Source organism: Phaethon aethereus (genome assembly GCF_964289735.1).
Source record: "Phaethon aethereus genome assembly, chromosome: 13".
NCBI lineage: Eukaryota > Metazoa > Chordata > Aves > Phaethontiformes > Phaethontidae > Phaethon > Phaethon aethereus.
In genome coordinates, this window is record NC_138589.1 from 18,151,941 (window position 1) to 18,173,163 (window position 21,223).

At 39.8% G+C, this 21,223-nt stretch overlaps 2 protein-coding genes across 2 annotated transcripts in view; one reads left to right on the forward strand and one right to left on the reverse strand.

Annotated features, from left to right (window-relative positions):
- Positions 1 to 10,391, forward strand: part of PLCG2 (phospholipase C gamma 2) — a gene marked incomplete at both ends in the record, with an annotated part of 60,439 nt that extends 50,048 nt beyond the window's left edge. The window contains 7 exons of the mRNA XM_082005745.1: positions 144 to 353; positions 897 to 1,042; positions 2,048 to 2,162; positions 3,411 to 3,578; positions 5,838 to 5,926; positions 9,380 to 9,564; positions 10,349 to 10,391. Coding sequence (XP_081861871.1) covers positions 144 to 353; positions 897 to 1,042; positions 2,048 to 2,162; positions 3,411 to 3,578; positions 5,838 to 5,926; positions 9,380 to 9,564; positions 10,349 to 10,391 — 956 coding nt within the window. The remainder of the gene's footprint in view (positions 1 to 143; positions 354 to 896; positions 1,043 to 2,047; positions 2,163 to 3,410; positions 3,579 to 5,837; positions 5,927 to 9,379; positions 9,565 to 10,348) is intronic.
- A 7,190-nt stretch (positions 10,392 to 17,581) lies between these two features.
- On the reverse strand, positions 17,582 to 20,415 carry SDR42E1 (short chain dehydrogenase/reductase family 42E, member 1). Its single transcript, XM_082005555.1, has 2 exons — positions 20,339 to 20,415; positions 17,582 to 18,958 (listed from the first exon to the last, which is right to left on the reverse strand). The coding sequence occupies exons 1-2, from the start codon at positions 20,404 to 20,406 to the stop codon at positions 17,857 to 17,859; spliced, it is 1,170 nt and encodes a 389-aa protein (XP_081861681.1). The 5' UTR covers positions 20,407 to 20,415; the 3' UTR covers positions 17,582 to 17,856.
- Positions 20,416 to 21,223: the final 808 nt, after the last annotated feature.

Genomic DNA, 21,223 nt, shown 5'->3' on the forward strand with positions numbered 1-21,223 from the left:
CCATGTCTGCATGAAAACTCTGCCAATTATTGCATTAAAGGACAAAGCAAAACAAAGTAAAACAAAATTGGTAGAAATGCAGGATTAATGTTGACTACTTTTATCCTTTAGTAACCACTCTTTTTCCTCCCTGCCCTATCTAGAAAATCCTGATTTCAAAGAAATACGTTCTTTTGTGGAAACCAAGGCAGAGAGCATTGTTAAGCAAAAGCCAGTTGAGTTGTTGAAATACAACCTGAAGGGACTGACACGTGTCTATCCTAAAGGACAGAGGGTCGACTCATCCAACTATGACCCATTTCGCCTCTGGCTTTGTGGCTCCCAGATGGTGGCTCTTAACTTCCAAACTCCAGGTAATATTCTCTAAAAAAGGATCTAATCCACCTTCCATTTCTCCATAAAAGAGCCCCTTTCTGGCCTCTCTGCCATTCTAGTCACTGGTTGTCCTATTTGTTTGTACTACCCATTAAGAAGGGATTTGCAAGCACTAAAGTTTGGTTTTGAATATGTGGATTGCCTGATAGAGGTGGTCCCCAAAAATCAGTCTCCAGAAGCCCTGTCTCTGAGCCTAACTAGCCTCAAAGATTAAAAGGTTTATTTCACCCTGATCCCTTTGTAACAAGCAAGCAGAGGTATTTACAGTAAGTTTCAGGTGGATGAACAGTTGTTCAGCCATGGGGAAGGCTGTACTCAACTTTCTGGTAAGGGCCAGCTAGCTTATGACACATTGATAGGAAATTAATTGTGAATGGAGATGGGTTTATTACAATTAAAATTGGTCAGAAATGGCCTGTCAGATTCAGTTACTGAAGGGAGAGAGGAGCCATTAGTCTCGTACTTCCTTAACTTTATTCAAATGGAGATCTTCTGTTATGACTGTTTAACTCTCTCCCTAGATAAATACATGCAATTGAACCATGCCTTGTTTTCACTTAATGGACGCACTGGCTATGTTCTGCAGCCAGAAAGCATGCGAAATGAAGAATATGACCCAATGCCAAATGACTCGAAGAGGAAATTGCAGATGATTATGACAGTGAGGGTAAATCTCTTTTGTAAATTATGTTTTTTACAAATCATAAATATCTATAAAAGTAAAAGTAAAGCTATTATGTTTCAGAGCAAGATCTGACAGGTTGTCAAAAAATACTGTTTTTAAATGTCAATGTGTTTGAGAATAAAACTAATTCCACTGGATGCTGAAAGGAAATATATATCTTTGTCATGCTAATGAAACACATGCTATAGGACTGAAAAAACAATCCTGGGATAATTTTATATAATTGCTAATAAAAATTCCAAATGAGCTAACTTGCATTTCCAATCTAATGACTGCTCAATAGAATAGTCCTATTGGAGATTGGTTAGCAGCAGACTAATTCAGAGATTTCCAGTGTGGAAGAAAGATATTTATAATGAAATATAGAAACTAAGGAGGAAAAAATAATAAGCTGATCTCCCCCTTCATCATATTTAGTACATGGTGACTTAATCAGGATGTCATTCTCATTTTTCATGGAGACATGGATTTATCATTTGAAAATTATGCTGTGTTGTTTTCTGGTGCCAAACAGGAATTGAACTTGTTTCTGTTCTTAATTGCTATACAGTAAAAGATGTCCTTTCAAAATATGTTTTCTGAGAAGGAAGAAACACATTAACTGCTTTTCACTACAGTTTAGAGAAGAGGTAAACAGGGGCTGTGAATGTAAAGCAGGAATGTCTTAAAATAGATAGGTTGAGGAAAGATAACAAAACTTATGTTACAGGCCTCATCTGCAACTGTATACAGTGTGTAATGAATGTCAGCAACAGTATCTTACAATAAAAATCATTGGGTTACCCAAACAATGGAAGATACCATTATTGGTGCCATAGAAAGAAGGTTTAATACATGTAAACATATTCGAGAGGGAGTATGTATTTTTGCATGTTTTCTGGAATTCCACCCCCCTGCCCCTTCTAGTACTGTAGGCTACCTTCTGTAAAGAAATAATGGTGCCAAGTTTCCCTTGGAGATGGTTATAATTTACAGTTGCTTTGGCAGGTTTTAGGTGCTCGTCATCTCCCTAAACCTGGTAGAAGCATCGCTTGTCCCTTTGTAGAGGTAGAAATTTGTGGGGCTGAATATGATAACAACAAATTCAAGACAACAGTTGTGAGTGAGTATCTGCGGTTTTCTGTGTTGTGGGGATATGGTTATACTTCTGGTGTGCTTAAGTAAATGAGTAGAGGATGACCACGAATTTATGTAGTTTGTAATTGGCCAGCAAGCCATAGAGGGAGGAATAAGTTAACTGTTGCTCTGGACTGATAAGTCATCAATATTATTCTTTTTGCTTGCCTCAGGGACAGTTAATTTAAGAAACTTCAGTGTATATCAAATTTAGAAAATAAAAAAAAGTACTGTTGCAGTTTGGGGAAAAAAAAAAGTTGCATTTCAGTTACGTTTTTGCCTGTGCGTAAGTTTGTGTATTAGCATGTTTTTAAAAATTGCTGTCTTGAAAGTGCCTCCAACAGTGCTAGTGAGTTCCAAAAAGTCTGGTCCAAATGGGGAGTTACTACTGTGGGATCCAGACTGCATTTATTTAAACTTGGGTTCGAAGACTGGCATGCCCTGGGAGACAGCTTGGGTGTATGTGGCTGTAAAGTAGTATAACTTGCAACGCAATAGAAGTTGGATCAAAGCTCACTCCTGGTGAGTTCTGGATAAGGGATGCGTGTTTGTTTGTCTACATGTGTGTTTGTGTGTACAAGAGCTTCATTTGAGTGCACTGAAGTGGGGCAATATCTCAGCCACTTAATATTTCTGGATGCAGCAGCGTTCCTCTCGTAGACAAGAGACTGGTTTTAATGATCCAAACCACTGATACCAGTGGAAGATAAACACAGAGTCAGGAGCAGAATGTGCATTGTGACTCTTCAATACTTCAGAGAAGAGGATTATGATTTTAACTTTTTGTGGGAAGTGACCAAGACTTTAGAGAGCAAACTTCCTGGCTGTGTCACACATACCAAATTACTTGGTGATCCATAAATGACTATAAGAGTTGGGCCATTGTACATTAGTCTTCCCAGTGCTTTTCATGCTTTTACTGATACGGAAGGCTCATGAATATGAGCAATGAATTAGCTTTTTTGTTATAAATACATGTCCAAGGAGGTTTTATATGTTTAAATACAAATAATAGCTTTTCTTCATGGATTTCCATCCCTGCCAAGTTTCCTCCTATCTCCCCCCGCCAAATAAACAAATACAAACCTTCTGAAGCAAGGTTACAACAGGAGACAGATGGTAAATTATAATTTTTGTGCCTTTGTATCCCCAGAAAATGTCCTGGGGTATGTACCCATATGTGAATGAAGTGAAATTATTGCTTCATACTGCAAATGTTTCCTTTTCATTACAGATGACAACGGCCTTAATCCAGTTTGGGCACCCTGTCCAGAGCAAGTGAAATTTGAAATTTATGATCCAAATCTAGCATTTCTGCGCTTTGTTGTTTATGAGGAGGATATGTTCAGTGATCCCAATTTCTTAGCACATGCCACTTTTCCCATTAAAGGTATCAAATCAGGTAAGATCAGTGGGTATGATAGGGGCCTAAGTCAGAAAGATGCTGTTCAGCGTTGTTGCATTGTGACTTTGCTCTTACTAGCAGCTACAGAGCTTCCCTGAGCTGGAAGATGGGGATGGAGAGCACAATGTACTCCTCATAATCCAGGAGGAAGCAGTCAAGGACATGCTAAACCACCTGGACACCCACAAGTCTATGGGGCCTGATGAGATCCACCCGAGAGTACTGAGAGAGCTGGCGGAGGAGCTTGCCAAGCCACTCTCCATCATTTATCAGCAGTCCTGGTTAACAGGGGAGGTCCCAGAAGACTGGAGGCTTGCCAATGTGACGCCCGTCTACAAGGAAGGCCAGAAGGAGGATCCTGGGAACTACAGGCCTGTCAGCCTGACCTCTGTACCAGGGAAGATTATGGAGCGGTTGGTCTTGAGAGTGCTTACAGGGCACCTGCAGGACAACCAAAGGATCAGGCCCAGCCAGCATGGGTTCATGAAAGGCAGGTCCTGCTTGACCAACCTGATCTCCTTCTATGACCAGGTGACCCGCCTAGTGGATGAGGGAAAGACTGTGGACGTTGTCTACCTGGACTTTAGTAAAGCCTTTGACAGCGTCTCCCACAGCATTCTCCTGGAGAAACTGGCGGCTCGAGGCTTAGACGGGTTTACTCTTCGCTGGGTGAGGAACTGGCTGGATGGCCGAGCCCAGAGAGTTGTGGTGAACGGCGTTAAATCCGGCTGGCGGCCGGTCACAAGCGGTGTTCCCCAGGGCTCGGTTCTGGGGCCGGTCTTGTTCAGTATCTTTATTGATGGTCTGGATGAGGGAATCGAGTGCTCCCTCAGTAAGTTTGCAGATGACACCAAGCTGAGTGGGAGTGTTGATCTGCTGGAGGGTAGGAGGGCTCTGCAGAGGGATCTGGACAGGCTGGATCGATGGGCAGAGGCCAACTGTATGAGGTTTAATGAGGCCAAGTGCAGGGTCCTGCACTTTGGCCACAACAACCCCATGCAACGCTACAGGCTTGGGGAGGAGTGGCTGGAGAGCAGCCCGGCACAAAGGGACCTGGGGGTGCTGGTTGACAGCCGGCTGAATATGAGCCGGCAGTGTGCCCAGGTGGCCAAGAAGGCCAACAGCGTCCTGGCCTGTATCAGGACTAGTGTGGCCAGCAGGAGTAGGGAAGTGATCATGCCCCTGTACTTGGCACTGGTGAGGCCGCACCTTGAATCCTGTGTTCAGTTTTGGGCCCCTCACTACAAGAAGGATGTTGAGGTGCTGGAGCGTGTCCAGAGAAGGGCAACGAAGCTGGTGAGGGGTCTGGAGCACAAGTCTTATGAGGAGCGACTGAGGGAACTGGGGTTGTTTAGTCTGGAGAAGAGGAGGCTGAGAGGAGACCTTATCGCTCTCTACAACTACCTGAAAGGGGGTTGTGGCGACGAGGGTGTCGCCCAAGTAACTAGTGATAGGACAAGAGGAAATGGCCTCAAGTTGCGCCAGGGGAGGTTTAGATTGGATATTAGGAAAAATTTCTTCACTGAGAGAGTGGTCAGGCATTGGAACAGGCTGCCCAGGGAGGTGGTGGAGTCGCCATCTCTGGAAGTGTTCAAAAAACGTGTGGATGTGGCGCTTCAGGACATGGTTTAGGGGAAATGGTGGCGCTGGATTAATGGTTGGACTTGATGATCTTGAAGGTCCTTTCCCACCTAGTGATTCTGTGATTCTGTGTGATACAGTGTGCCAAAGGACAAGTGCTCTTTTGACCTGAGTTACTCTAATCCATTGTTTATTTTGATACTGGATGTGTAGCGTGTAAGTATTTAAAATAATCCTCACCCTCTTGAAATTCCTTTTTTTAAAAAGTTGAGGTAGGAAAGCTTTACGTAGAATAATTTGCACTGTCTTTGCCCCATACTCCCTTTCAGCAACAAGGTTATGTGCTCTGAGTAAAATCTGTGAAGTTTCTGTTTTGGTGTCAGTGCATTTGTTTTGTTAATTACCTTCGATGTGGATGTACGTAGAGTAAGTTTTCCGCTTTACTCTGCTTCTGGCTTTACTTTTCAAGAACATGTGAAATTGTGTGTTTCTCAGTTTTGCCATTCTTGCCTTTAGCTTCCCTGTAATTGTCATAGCAAAGTCTGCTTTCAGCAGTGGAGCATTTGCACAATGAAGGATCTGTTATCCCTCAGAACTGTATGCACCATTTTTGTGACTGCAGATAACCCTTTGCGTTGACTCTAATTGTCCTTTGTGTATGTTGCCCACCCCTAGGTTTTAGATCAGTTCCTCTCAAGAACGGCTATAGTGAAGATATAGAGCTGGCCTCACTTCTGGTTCACTGTGAAATGCAACAAGTTCTGGTGAGAACCACTGGGGGTTTTTTGTGCACTTAGAGTGTGTATTACCATTTTTTTGTGGAAACTGGGAAATGAGGATTTAGTTTTCTGTTCTGTGTCTATTGTCAGGCATTTCTTCTGTAGGTACTGGGGAAGACCAATAATGCAAATTGAGTTACTCTCCCTCTGGGTGGACAGATTATGCAGTTGTTAAAAGAAAATAATGCACTAACAAAGCATCATTACCTCCACTATTTTTTGCTGTAACAGCACAGTCATTGTCTTCCCTTGTTAACTGACTGATGCCATGCAAAGCTAGCTAAATTCAGCTTTGACTTTGTAGAATAATTGTTTTTTAAAGGTGCTACATAAAAAGAAATCACTTTAGGAAGTGAAGATAGTAATTTCTCCCAGTATTTCATTAAAATAAACAACCCATCAGGTGGAAGACATATTCTGGTTCCTAAAGAAGTGCTAGTCTGTTTCTTTTAAGCCTCTCTAAAACACCTAATTGAAGTACTAATATTTTTTTAAAATATAGGGGAAAAAATAATGATGCATCCTTGCTCATGAAGCCAGGCATTAAAATGGCTGATTTGTGAACAGCATTTGTTGGTGTTCCAAAGGTGATGCTGATATATGTTGATTTGAAGCAGGATTATTCTCAGACAATCTCTCTACCTCAGTAATATTTTATGTAATTTAAATACACTGGTGTAGAGGCCACGTGATGAAAGTTTAAAGGTGCTTCTGGGAAGTGGGTATTTCAGGGTGCTTTCCAGTACCCTTCAGATTCTGAGGGGGGAAAAAAAAAGTCCAGTCCAACATCTTATTTGTAGCCTCTTACAACCATTCAGGCTTATGCTGCAGTTCACACCAGTGTACATTATTTTTCCTGGTTAAAAAAACAACTTCTGCTAACTGTAAGTTATTATGTCTCTGGAGGGACTTGCGCCTGCAGTTGCATACACTGAAATCGAAATTATTAATTCAGTCCCAGTCTTCTTCACAAAGGAGTGGCAGCCTTTTCCAAAAATCTTTTGTCAAGATGTTTACAAAGCCATCTTATAACACGTGATGTAAAATGACTGTGTGTCATGACACTGTTTGGCAGCCATCGTAGGTTCCTGCTGTTGGCTAGCAAAGAGTTACGAGAGCAGAAGAGGACTAGAAGCTGAGACCAAGAGTGTGTGTGTGTCTCTGTGTGTAAACAAGAGACCTATGTCCTTTGAAGATAACGTTTAAAATGTTCGTATTTCATGAACACAAATCTGATAGAGGAGGCCTGATAAACTGCTATTTTTTGGCTTGCTGCCTTTGAGAAAACTGGCAGCAACTCAGCATTACCTAACATGTTGAGCATGGACATCACTTGTAGATATATTGCAAATTCCTCCTGCTGTGGTTTCTCTTCAGAAATTCAGATCATTATCTGCCTGGGACAGGAGTAGCTCTTAAAGTGTTGCTCATAGCAGCAGTATGTCTCCCAATCTGTCAGCACCAAGTCCTTTGACAGTAGCGCATTTCACGCTCTTGAAACCCCTTCTGCTTTTTAAGCCAAATGAAGATGCAGCACAGCTCTGTGTTTTTATGATGTCTGATGTCTCTGGGTGGTAACATACTGGCAGGAGAACTTTCAAAAATTTTCCCTTTTGTTTGTCAGTCTGCAACAAACCAAGACTTGACATAGTTAATCAACTTCTAGAACTTTTGCCAGATCATTCAAGAAGCATCAGAAAAAATCAAGGCTGTCTCCATCTGTTCTTCTGCCCCCTTTTTTTCTTTTTTTTAAATGATGACCCTCCATAAAATGATATAATTTAATAACAGGCCTGTTTATATACACACCCCATCTGCATACTCTTGAAGATGAAATACAAAATTTTAAAGGTGAATTGCAGATGGCAGTGGGATTTCTCAGGAATAGAGAAGGAAGAATGTTGTAGATGTAAGCATGCACATTTGTGAATTATTATGTGGGGCCTTATGCAATTTCTGTTGAAGTTAACCAGTTTCCTTGATATTGTAGAAATTTTACAATACTGAAGTTGTTGTTATGTTTAGAATTATGTCTTATTTGCTTGAAAATTGATTTACTTCAGAAAGTGTGTGTATCTCTTCAGCATTTTCTTATTACAATCAGCCTCAATGATGTCTATGTTTTTAACATAAAGATTGAAGTGGACATTCTTAAATGTGGTTTTAAAGTCTAGCTTTGTGGATACCTTAATTTACAATACTTACAATACTACATATGCATCTTGATGATTACGCCTGCAAATTGTTAATTGGCAATCTGCTTTTCCCTTTGTGATTTGGGAATGCAAAGTTTCCTTACCCTTTAAAAAAATAAATAAAACGAAAAAATGTTTAAAAAAAATCTTAATCAGTAGCATAGCACTGAGGCTGTTTCAGTTGCTTCAACCCATATCTGAGAGCTGCAGGAATGTGTTTCAGGAGGAAAAAGAAGGTTTAGGAAAGGCTTGGGTGTGTTGCTAACCTGTCAACTTTCCTATATCTGGACTGAGTGCAGAAAGAGGCATTCTTATTAGTATGCTGCCTCTGAAAATGTTTGGGTTTATTACATTTATTGATTGCATGTCATTTCTTGTAGGATGAGTATCTTGTTTTGCTGCTGATGTGAAAATTAACACGTCAGTCCTGCCAGTACTCTTCCCCACTAGTATCTCTATAAAGGAGACAGCTTTTGCATCCAAAGTTTTGAAGTATTAAAATAATTTGAAGTCACAAAGGGAATCATGACGATTATTTTATGCTTGTGGAGTATTTTGAGAATTTCTACCGTGGGCTGCATACAACAACGGCAAGTCAGACTGCTGCAAATTATTCTTCAAATACTTAGTCAGTTCCCCTGCAAGTACTGAAATCCCACAGCTCCACAGAAACACAGAATCTGTCTGTCTCTTGCTCATCTGGGTCCTTGCAACTATTTAGGGTCCTATTTACTAGTCAGTATTTCCACCTTTAGTCTAAGTTTCAATAGGAGAGCACCAGGATTGGTTATGTGTAGCGTAATACGTTAATATGATGGAACAGTCAAAAGCTAAACTTTTTTTAAAAGCATTTTTAAAACTGTTATAATCTGATATCCCACTATGATGCATCATTTGCTGTCCTTCCCTCAACAGATTGACATGCTTTATTAGAGAAAAGTATTCCAGTAGAAGTTTTTAGATACACACATTTCATGACTTGTGCTGGAATGTTCCTGATGTCCCCATTAAAGGGTATGGTTGTTCAAACTGTGGAGCTGAGAGGTTTTTTTTTTAGTGCTTTCTCAGTTTGCTTTCGTAAACGTTCCAGAAACGTCTTATAAAACTAATTTTATAAAACATTCTATATATAGCTAATAGAATGTGTTTAGGACAACAAAATAATCCCCTGTACTATGTTGATTCTATGTAATTTTGGGTATGTCTCTTACAAGTTACATTGATTTCCAATTTTCTTTTGAAGGAAAGTGAAGAAGAGCTTTATTCCTCATGTCGACAACTTCGGAAGCGCCAGGAGGAGCTTAATAACCAGCTGTTCCTTTATGACACCCATATGAATTTAAGGAATCCTAACAGAGATGCTATATTAAAAGAATTCAGTGTGAATGAGCACAAACTACAGATATATCAAGACACATGCAACCGCAGGTGGGTTGATAATGATTCTCCTTTCCCAGGCAGCTCTATCTGGACATGATTTATGGTAAGGAAACCTCAGATTTATCAAAACAAGCATCTAAAGAGTGAGCGTATCTGAAGCAAGGGCGGACTTCAGTGAAGCAAGGGTGGGCTGCAAGCCGCTAGAGGCCAGCAGATGCTGTGAAATGTCTGGTCAGTGAAATCTCAGTTTCAGTGTTCACAGTGAAACATGTAATTAATCCTGTGAGTTTATATTCCTCTCTTCTCCTGCTTTCCAGGAGGAAAGCCTCTAAGTATATACAGCCAAACAAATAAACTGCCTTGCTCCTTCTACATTGGTTCTGTCCCTGGAAATGTCATTAGCATATTAGATATGTGGGAAACAGAACGTGCTTCCAGATACACAAACTACAAAAGACAAAAGCAGTATTGAGTTGTAACAGCATAGAATTGTCAGTTAAGTGTCAGTACGTTATCCAAAGCTTAGGGGAAGGATCTTTCTCCTTTGCCACCACCTTTAGGCTGGGTCTCAGGGAGACAGACAGAGACTTTGTGTAGCTGGAGGAAGTCTTGTGTAGATCTGAAAATGGGATGGGAGGAAGACTCTTCTTAAAATATTTTTACCCTTTTTTATGAATCACTGGTTTATTCCCATTAACTGAGGAAAAAAATTGCAATGCTTATTGCTGATACTTTACTTGCTGTTTATATCTAAGTAAATTGAACTTGGTAGACTGTTTTCCTCTGAGAAATTCCTAGTAGACTTGACTTTTTCCTTTTCTTTTCCCTTAAGATTAAAGGAGAAGAAAGTCAGTAACAGCAAGTTCTACTCTTAAAGCAATCGTTCTTTGATGTGTGCTTTATGGTGCAATTCAGGAGGAGATATTAATTTATCCTGGTCATCCTACTCAATGATGGTCTCATCAGACTGAATGACTGGAAGAAGAGGAGGAGGAAAGATGGGTTTCCTTAATAAGTTCTTGTTTTAAGAAAAACTGTTTTAACTCCTAATAATTTATATTCTATACAAAGCATAGCCTCTGTGCAGGCCAGACCTTCTGTGTATTCAAGATTTTTAAAATTTGAGGGCATTTGCGTGGGCTAGACCTCAATTTGAGGGCATTCGAGTTGGATAGACCTCACTTCTCCTTATCAATACCTGAAGTACAAGTATAAATCAGCTACTGTATTTGTGTACACAGGCTATAGATAAAGACATTCACAACAATTTGCATGCATGGAATCACATCACTTTAACAACCTGGCTCCTCAAGATTAACTGGTAGTGAGGTTTTTAATTTATTAAATGCTATAAAAGCACTTCTACACCAGCATTGTCAATTCACGTATGTTACAGTGCCTAAGGCAGCAGATTGTACTTCTGATACTGTATAAAATATTTTGGGCAGCTGATAGCTCATACCGTATTGTCCCTTGTTAAAAGTTTTCTGTTACATATTTGAGAACTAGATATGTTAATTTTGTTGAAACCAAATATCCTCTGCGACTGTAGTTGTGTTTTTCCTGTTGAACCCTCTGTGAAGGTGTAAGAAAGGAATGATGTATGAACCTGTATTCATAGCCTCTGAACCTATGTTCACAACCTCAAGGCACTAGAAGGAAAACCTTTAAGATATGCAGTAGGAAATATGTGTTTGTGGAAAGGAAAGGTATTTCAAATTCTGAAAAGCATTTACTTTGGTTTACTATCATTTTGCCAATCCTTTCAGCTGCTAATGTGCTTAGAAATGAATTTTTTAATGAACTGTCCATTTTTAATCTTCCAATCCTACTTAGATGATAGCATCAAATGAGTGTTCTGTAAATTTAGACCATTTTCCCAAGATATATCTAATCCAAGAATGATAGTATGTACAAATATAGAGGTACATGGTTCTTATGGCTTTAATCAAATGAAGAACATGGAGTTACAGATGAGAGAACTTGTTAGGCTTATGTAAGTGTGTTTTCCTGCCAGAGCAGAACCAAAGTCCTTCGATGGCATATTTAACGCCAGTTGTCATAATTCCTGTATGTGTTGGTTTTTTGTGCTAGCACTATGTTATTACTATCAAATTCCTAGTTGCGTTATCTCTACATGGGTGGAGTTTTGCTATCTGTATGCTTGACTTCAACTTTCAAATGTGTGCAGAGGAGTTAGTTAGGTTTTTCTGTCTAAGTGGCTGCCTGAGGCATGAAGTGCTACATACATAGTGCTGTATTTCTGATCACAGAAAACTTGCATGGATTTGGGATTCAGGGTCTGATGAAGCCGCCTCAGCAATTTTCAGTTTCTCTTGCTCCCCACACTATGACTTCTGCTCTTTCAAGAGGCACTTAATTGATGCCATTGTGCATTCACAGATGATGGTTTGAGGAACCCCCTGAAGGTTTTTAGTTATTCTGTAAAGACAGTCTTGTCTTGAAGATGAACGTGCTATAATAGTGTGTTCCACAATGGGGTGGCTTCTGTAAATTTTTTATTATAAAGAAATTAATTACTAATCACCCAAATGAAGAAGAGAAGAGAACAAAATTAAAGGCTCTTCTTCCTCCTGCCTGAAATCTCTTCAGTACCTATTTGTGATTGGCCTGTTCAAGGATTAGATGGATGCAAACCCCCCTCGAAGAAAGAAAGAATCACATCAGATCAGCTGGGGCTTTGGGAGGCAGAGCTGTAACCTAGACTGCTGTGTAAATCTGGGCTTATCTGCAGTATCCAGGTGTAATGGGATGATTCAGTTGCTGTTCCTCAAGGGTGGGGACCTTTGGTGTACATGCATTTTTGTAGCATGTTCCAGGATGTGGTTAGTTTGTCCTATGGTGAGTTCCTGTGCTATATATTTCATTCAACAGCCTCCATGATTCCCACTGAACATTGTGAGAACACTGTGTTGTCAGTGTTGATCAGACAACGTGACCCAAAGTCTTCTCTGGAAGGTCCTGAGACTGTTGCTACAGGTGGGACAGGATTTATAGGCAGATGAATACCAGCGAGGTTTGGACTGATCCCAAAAAATAGACTACAGGATGCTAGGACTTAGGGAGATCAAACCCTAGAGCTCGAGGTTGTTGCTGTGGTGTTTTTTTGTTTTGTTTTGTGGGGAATTTTTTTTTTTTTTAATGCTGAGCAGTCATGACCAAATTGTCCATTTGTGCTGGCTTCTTTTGTTGGTATATATATATATTCCTGACACAGGACAGCCTTTATGTGATGAACATAGGAATTCCTTGTGCTGCTGCTGTGCAAATATTTAAGAATCAGCACATCGTATAGCCATTTGAAAAGTCCGGGTGCACATTCTCCACATATACATGATGTCAAAAGTTTTAAGAGGCACTCCCTCAGTATTTATGAAAATGCATTTCATTTTACAGTAAGATTTTTCCCCAGAGTATAATGTTACACTGTATTCAGAAGGAAAATACTGCATTGGCTGTTGTGGTGACTTGCAACTGATGTGCAAGGCTATGTACTAACTCTTCTCTTGTTTCTTGTACTCTGTGTTTTAAGTCCAAAACTTCACCTCTCGATTCTTTGTCAGGGCAGACTCCGTAGCAACTTTTTCACAGTTGCAACTGTTATAATATGGAAGTAGGTTTGAATGTGTGTGCTAATTTTATAATCTAGGAGGAAAAACATTTATAAATTTTTTTGAAGTTAACAATATCTGTTAAATTGTTATATTCTTATAGAAATGGTTTAAAATCTTTACAATAACTTATTTTTAATAAATAATTTTTGATATCTCAGCAGTGGTGTGAATGATGCCAGATGCTTCTTTGTTTCAGCATTGCTCATTGAATTTCATGGATGTTGCCAGTCATTTGAGGCAGCAGTATTGAAAAGTGGTCTGCTGGTGTGTTATGGTGTGTTCTGCTAGAGGTTGGAGGAAGGGCATTTTTGTGTTTTTAAGATGAACCGGCTTATTGATTGTTTCCATAGGCATGGTTATTGTTGCACTTCATCTGGCTGCAAACAAACAGGGCAGAAGGAAAAGGTCAAAGATCATGTTTAACTTGCAACTCCTAACTGACCTTTTCCAGTGATAGGTAGATGTAAACTTCAGCCCTAGTGGGCATCAGATTTGTATCAACTCAAACAATAAAGTCTGAGCAAGGCAAAGATTAAGTTTGTAGTAATTTGGAAGAACGGTAATCTTGACGTTCACCGTAAAATTGTATCAGCACACTTTCTGCCCATAAGGTTGCATGGGTAGAAGTGCTGCTGGGTGAATGCATGCTGTCTTTATGTTGTGATTTTTTTTTTTTTTTCATTGTTGGGAGTCTTGGGAACAATTTTTTTTCTCAGTCTTTTGATAAAAATTATATGCATATTGAACAGGAATCAATATGAGGTATCTGCAGCTTAAGTCTTCTTAGGAGATCATTAGATGAGCCAGAGGGTCTTTAGCACCTTTTGAATTTGTGAGTATTGGTATGTGTGAGTTCAACGAAGTCCAAAATACTGCTTCATTCAGGTGTTTTCTTCCCTATATTCTCACTTTTTTCCACACCAATGCATCTATAAATTTCTCTGTTGCAAAAATTTTTGCAGTTCTCAAACTAACCTTCTAGATGGTGACATGGCATTAGCTATGTACCAGCGATTATCTTTGAATTCTCCAAACTAGTTGTAAAAATCTGAATGCTGCATGGAAAGTGAAGGTGAAGTATAGTTGCTGAATTCTGCTATAGTTGTGTGTCAGCATTTCTAAGTGCAGTCCCAACTAGTTGACTTTGTTCCAGACTGAAATTCCATTTATATCATTAGAAATAGAAGTTAAATATAATGAAAATTAACCTTCATATTCAGTTGGGAGCCAAATTTATCTTCTGATCCATAACAGTATTTATAAACATGTACAGCTATCAGTTTTAAAAGAATTTAAAGTGCAGTTTTGTTCATTGCTAGTCTATGTTCTTAACTGTTACTCCAGTAAACAGGGAATCATGAGCTTGACTAAAATAAAGAAGTAGTTCCCTTAACACTTGTGTACTCCTGAACTGCAATTTAATCCCCAGGTCTTTTACAATATGTGTAAATTATCACTTTTCTCTGAAGATCACATCATAAATTATTAAATATGCCACTATGCTGTTGGAAGTATGTGGAAATTAGTAATAAATAGAAATGAAGGAAAATTTTGGTTGAGTCTCTTAGGAGAAGGCACTATAAAAATTTGGTCTACTTTAAGGATGATTGACATTTAAACTTTTAAAATAAATATATATTAAAATATACATTAGAAGTATAAGTTGCTCATGTAAATCTGGCAAAGTTTTACCTTGACATGCTGTGTATGTGAGGTTAAGCAGCTGACCAAAGATTCTTAAACTATTCACTTAAGACATCAACATTGTTCTGTATAGTGAGGCACATATCAATCGTTGAGTAATTTTGAGGACCAGGAAAAACTGAAGCTGTGCTATATTTTCAGTTGTGCTTTTTCAGTTTTTAGATGTATTTCTGGTAATTCATTTTCAGGAAAACAGGTGATAGATTAAAATTTGGAAACAGACACAACACTTGAATTAATTGCCTTAATTTACTTAGCTATTCATGCAAGAGTAGTAATAACAAATAAAAAACAAGAAGGAGAGAGAATTCTCATTGCAAAATACTTAGAGCAGCTGTGACTGGCTTTATGCATACAGAATTTTTAAGCAATTTTGAAGTATCTCCTTAAGCCACGGATTTCCTGTTTTCATTTTGGAAAGAGGAAAAGTATCCTTCACCTCTTCTGTAGTCAGGAATTTGCTTTTTTTACTAGATGGAGCTGAATGGCAGGGAATTAATGAATATATCTGGACACCGTTGATGGGGTCTGGGGTAGCCGTTGCCAAGCCGCTGCCTATTTCTCCTAACAAGTACCTGATTTAGTACCCTGTGCTCAAGCAGAAGTCATGGGCTGTTAGGACAAAATAATGCTTCCTATTCTTTTATCAGTGAAAAGTTCTGTCCTTGACTCCAGATGAATGAAAATGTTCATGTGTTGAGCTCAGCTTCTGCAGGAGTTCCGGTATTCATGGGTTTGGGGGTTTTTTGTCTTCTCAGGAGCTTCCTCTTCTGTTGTGCCTAAAAGTCTTCCAGGGCTTTAACGTCAGCCAGCATTAACAGCGTGGGTTTAGGATTCATGAATTTAGGACCCTTTCACAGATTTTTCCACCAGCCCCACCATTGAAATAAATATGAATGGCAGAGGCTCAGTTTTGCTAATAAAAGGATCACAAATAGCAGAAGAAATTTCTCTGAGGCAGAGGAGTTATGTTCCCTATCTTTTACATCATTTTACAACACTCTAGCATGAAATACTGATACTATGGTTCTCTGCAACAGGCTTGTGCAATTTCTTGTACATTTTGGTTTTGTCTGCTGCTCCTGCTAGCATTAATATTTCTTAATCTATTTCTGATAATGTGTCAAAACCAGAGAACTTAAAGGGGAAAATAACCAAGTGGTTTTCACTTCAAAAAATGGGGCCTGTTGGAAAGAGAACAGCGGTCCAATGCTTTCATGAGGTCACGACTGTTTTTTTTTCTGTTTTATTAAACAGAAGGTTTCTTCTTTCTGCAGCCTATGATGATGTATATTAGTGACTTCTGGAAAGTGGCCCTTCTGCCATCAGCATGCTGTTGGAGGCACATAAGCCTTCTATAAACGAGTGCAACACTCCTGCTACACAAATACCGCTGCCCCAGGCCCCCTCAATTTATTCGCTATTACAGGGAAAGAAAAAAAAAGTTGAGTTCTCTCTTGAGCTGTCTCTCAAGCTAAGTATTAAATTTAGTTTCTTTCATGGTGTACACACTGGTAGGGGAACAAAGCAGGAGAAAAGTCAGATTTCAAGCAAAACAAAATACGTAGTTATTGATAGTGATTTTTTTTTTAAAAGGTAAACTTCTCAGGAAAAGAACATTAAAAAAATAATGCTGTCTTATTAACTACAAAAATCTCCATCTGCTGAACATGAGTGGCAGGGGCCTTTTAGCTTGGTCTCTCTAGGCATTTTTGTTTTTGAAGAATCCTTTAACAATGCAGTAGAAGTACTGTCTGTCTCCAATTCCCCATTTAAATCGCAGTAGAGTTTAACAGAACTGAAGTAACTGGAACTTACACAAACTTAATGTAAGATCAGTGTAGTTTCAGCTATTAAAACGGAAAGACTAAAGTTTAAGGAGAAGTGTGAACTTCTTGAAGGACTGTCCTTTTATCAAGAAGTACTGAAACTGTAATGCTGATGGACTGAGGGAAACAACTTTGTGATTTAACGTTTCCATGTGAAGTTTCTCAGTATCTTCCTATATTAAACTGACAGAGATGAGGGAGCTGCTAGAGAAAGTAGTGACCTGTACTTAACAAGGTTTCATTTTCTATTCTTAAAATTCCACAAAATTGAGTTTCATTGTATCAAGTGTTTATCATTCTACTGCAAAGGTGAAGTTCTGTTCAAATGGTGTCAGGTGTTAAAGAAATATTAAAGGCTAAAAATGTTTTATGAACAGTGGAACATGAATGTAATAACTTACAAAATGTCTTTGATGGATTATTTATTTAACCATTCAATAATGCTGGGAAAAATCATAGGTCTTATTTATGAATGCACTCCAGCTAGCTCATTCATTTCAAGCAGTCATATTTTACTGCTAGAAAAATCTACAAATCTGTGCTGCTTCAAGCACTTTGCTGTAATTTAGATTAACAATTGTGCATTTTCCAGAAATGTCATTAGATACCACAGAGTTAACTCAGAAAAGCATACCAGAATGTATTCATTTTTAAAAAAGGCATTTATTTATTGTCTAGCAGTTTATCAGTTAATCTTGGTTAGGCATATATACATCTATGCTGGAAAGCAGAATTTGGTTTTGCAATGTGATCAAAGAGCAAGTTTATTCTCCTCTGGATCATGTGGCACAAACTCTTTTGGAATAAAGGACAGGGATCAAGAGTATAATCCCATCAGGGAGGAAGATGGTCAGTCTAAGGGCATTTGTTCCATTCACTGTAGTGTGCTGTTGTACCTGAAAATAAAGTGCTGTTTGCAGCAATACTGACCTTCATCTTAACAGACCTGATCGATTTTACTTTGAAGAGGAACTCTTATATATAAAAGTTACACCTTTTTACTCAGCAGTTCCATTCCTTGGGGATAAAACTTTTAAAGGTAATTACCCAAATGACACAAATGTGTATTTTTCTTGGGTTTTTTATTTTTTATTTATTACCTGTCTTTCAAAACCAAGAGTACTCAGAGAAGATAACTAAATTCTGTCCTCCAGTACTCAATGTTTCATCTTTCAGAGTGAAAATGTAACTGCAGATGGAAACCATGAGACCATCACAGCAATCAGCAGCAAAAGCAGTCCTCCATCCCTAAGACAATGCATATACTTTCTTGGCTTTGGTCCACATCCCTGAGCTCTAAACCACTCAACGACTTCGTTCAGGCTGTATTGCTGCGGCTCATACCCCAGCTCTGTTCTGGCCTTCTCCATACTAAAATAATGTGTGACACCGGTTTTGTAAACCTCTGTGCGAGTGAGGAGAGGCTGAAAATTATAAATGTGACCTACAAGAAAATGAACTACTTCAGTAAGGAATGCAAAAAAATAGACAAGAGAGAGAGGAAGACGACAGGTTGGGAACTTGTAACCTAAACCTTCCACTAACGGTCGGAAAAATTCAAAGTTATTTACAGGCCTGCCATCTGAAATAAAATAGGCTTGGCCTGCAGCTATGTGCTTTTTGTTGGCTTTGAGGGCCTCAGAGGCAAGGATATGAGCCTGAACTAGATTGTCTACGTGTACAAATTCTACTAAACTAAGAGGATCTCCATATACAAATTTAAACAGTCCCCTTTCAATGTAACTAACTATTCTTGGAAGATGTCTTTGTTCTCCAGGCCCATAGATGCCCGCTGGTCGGAGAGCACAAGTCCTTAAAACACCCTTCCCATTTCCAAGCTCAGCACCATTTGCCTCCAGCACCTTCATTTCAGCTAAAGATTTGGTCCGGGAATAGTGATCTGGATGAAGGTGAAGAGGGAGATATGGCAGAGATTCGTCCCCATTTTCTATAATCTGGCCTCCAAATACCACATTATATGTACTTGTATAAACCAGACTCGACACTCCTGCGCTCTTGCAGGCTTGGATGACATTTTCTGTTCCTTTCACATTAACATCTTCTATAAGTTTTCGGTTCAGCTGCTCCCTGCCAGACATTCCATAGGAAGCGATATGGAATACGCAGATTACATCTCTAAGAGCCTCTTCGACTTCAGACAGGCAACAGACATCCCCTTGCACGAACGTTATTTCCTCTGGCACAGTCTGAAGTGGCTTCACAACATCAAAGAGAATCACATCGACTCCCTTTTGGTATATGGCACAACCTAAACTAAAACATGATAGAAACCGTATGTTAGTATACATAGGATAATGATGCATAAGACATTTCACCTGGAGGCAAGACAAGACTATTAACTATTTTGTACTGATTTTTTTCCTTTTTTTTTTTTTCTGACGGGAGTCTCTTAAATATTCAGCCACTTACTAAGGGGAAGATTCAACTGTGATACTTTAGGTACTGAACTAATTTCTCACACTCCATCAATACTTTAGAGGCAAAAAAGAAAAGGAAAAAAAGATGCAGATCTGCTGTAAAGGAAAATTCAGAACAGAAATAACTGAAGTGCTTTCAGCAGCCTTTTGGAAGAACCTAGCTGTTAGTCTGCTTCTGTCCGCTACAGATCAGCAATAGCAAACCTTTCAGATGTAAACCTGTAGCCAAATATTTTAAAAAAAAAAAGAAATTATCTTACTGCATTTATCTTGCTGCTTTTGGGCCATCCCAATTATGTCAGAAAATAGGTTTGTCTTTGCCATGTTTGAAATTGATGGAGAAGGGGAATGAGCAAGATGTTTCTAAGCTGGTATGAATACTTTGCCACACGTCTATGTATTACTGCAAGTCACAGGTATAAACACAGGTATTGACTAAAGTATAAATCTGGTATTCCTCTCCCCCTTTCCTATAACTGTTGTTTTTCTACAGTGCTTAAAGGGACAGCGGAGGAAAAAGCCATGCAGAAATCAGATAAGTATCTTCTCAGACTTATTTTTTCCCCCATTTGAAATTTACTCTTTGATCATGACTGTAATCTTTTTCACCTATGTAAGCTGTTACAGTTCTGAAAGTACTCTAGAAGATAGTCTAGGGCTCAAAACAGGATTTTTTTTTTTTTTTTTTGTCACAGGGCCTGCACAGCCATTTACAGTAAGGGGAAAAGGATTTCACTGCAATAGGTACCTTATTAACAGCTCTAATCCTAAAACATCACTGGCCATTAAAATAAATATACTCTTGAGGGTAGAGAGCAGCTAGAGTATTTAATCTCTATAGCCAAGCATGTGTGTAACTATTTGCAGGCCCTGGCCTATGGTAAAAAAAGTGATCTGCATGCAAGTGTAGGCTTGCTCTTCAGAGTAGGCTGAAAGACGATGATCTAAATCCCCATTACAAAGGTGACAGACAGGTAAGTGCCTGCAAGTCAGCTGATGCTTGACATTTGGGAAGAGAATAACATATTTACTTAGAACGTGTGGAAACAGAATAACATGTTTGTTTAAAAATGAGGTCCAAGATGAACGAGTTAGGGTGAACTGGATCAGGCATCTCAGGCCCACAGTTTTTCCTTTTATAGACAGACTTTGTTGCCTCACCAGCAGCAGTCTATTACATTTATTCTTGTATGTAATAACTATTTAATGCACTAACCGGAAGCCAAAATAACCACCTCCTCCAGTAATGAGGACTGTTTCCTTGGCAGTATTTTCTGGTTCCATCCTCTTTCCTTTGGCACTATTTAAGGAAATTGACCTATAAAACACATTGTAAACACACACGTTAAAATCAATCAGAGTTTAATGTCACTACACATTCAGTTATTCACAGATCTATTTCACCTTTTAATTAAAGCCCTTCATTTCACCATCTGCTAGGCGAAGCAGAAATGTATTCTGCCCTGGTATTCCTCAAGAAAAGAGGTGCGGAGAAGAGATGACTGCTGTGACAAAAGAAGATACATAGCTGCCGTTGCGGGGGGTTGGTTAGCTTCCCTCCCCGGGCCTTGTTCTGCGGCTGTTCCGTGTACACCAACTGCGGGCAGGAGCAGGCCCCCTCAGCAGGGCCTACCCGCACGGCACAGCCCAGGGCCCTCCGAGGAAGGGACCGGAGGGAGCGCGGGCGGGAAGGGGGCTCGGGACAGCTGCGCGGCCGCGGCTCGGCGGGCTTCCGCCCCTACCTGCTGCTCCACCGCCTTCTCGGAGCGCCGCGCGGCCACCGTGACGGCGCCGCTGGGCTCATCGGGAAATGGAGTTTCGCGGTGGGCGGGGCCCGAGCGACAAAATGGCGGCGGGGCGGTTGGGGTGGGAGGTGTGGGGTGGGCTGCCTGGTGAGAAGTCACTCAATAGTGGCGGCATTTTTGTCCCGGTGAATCATCGGTTGGTTGGCGTTTGCCGTGTTGTGACAATTCACGTAGCTGGCAGATGCTGTTTTTCCTCTCTTCTTCCACAAGGACACTCAACCAGAGCTTGTCTCTCAGCGTAAGGCACATTAAAATGGAGATTGCCTTTGAAATCTGAGCCGTTTTCAGCTGTGTCA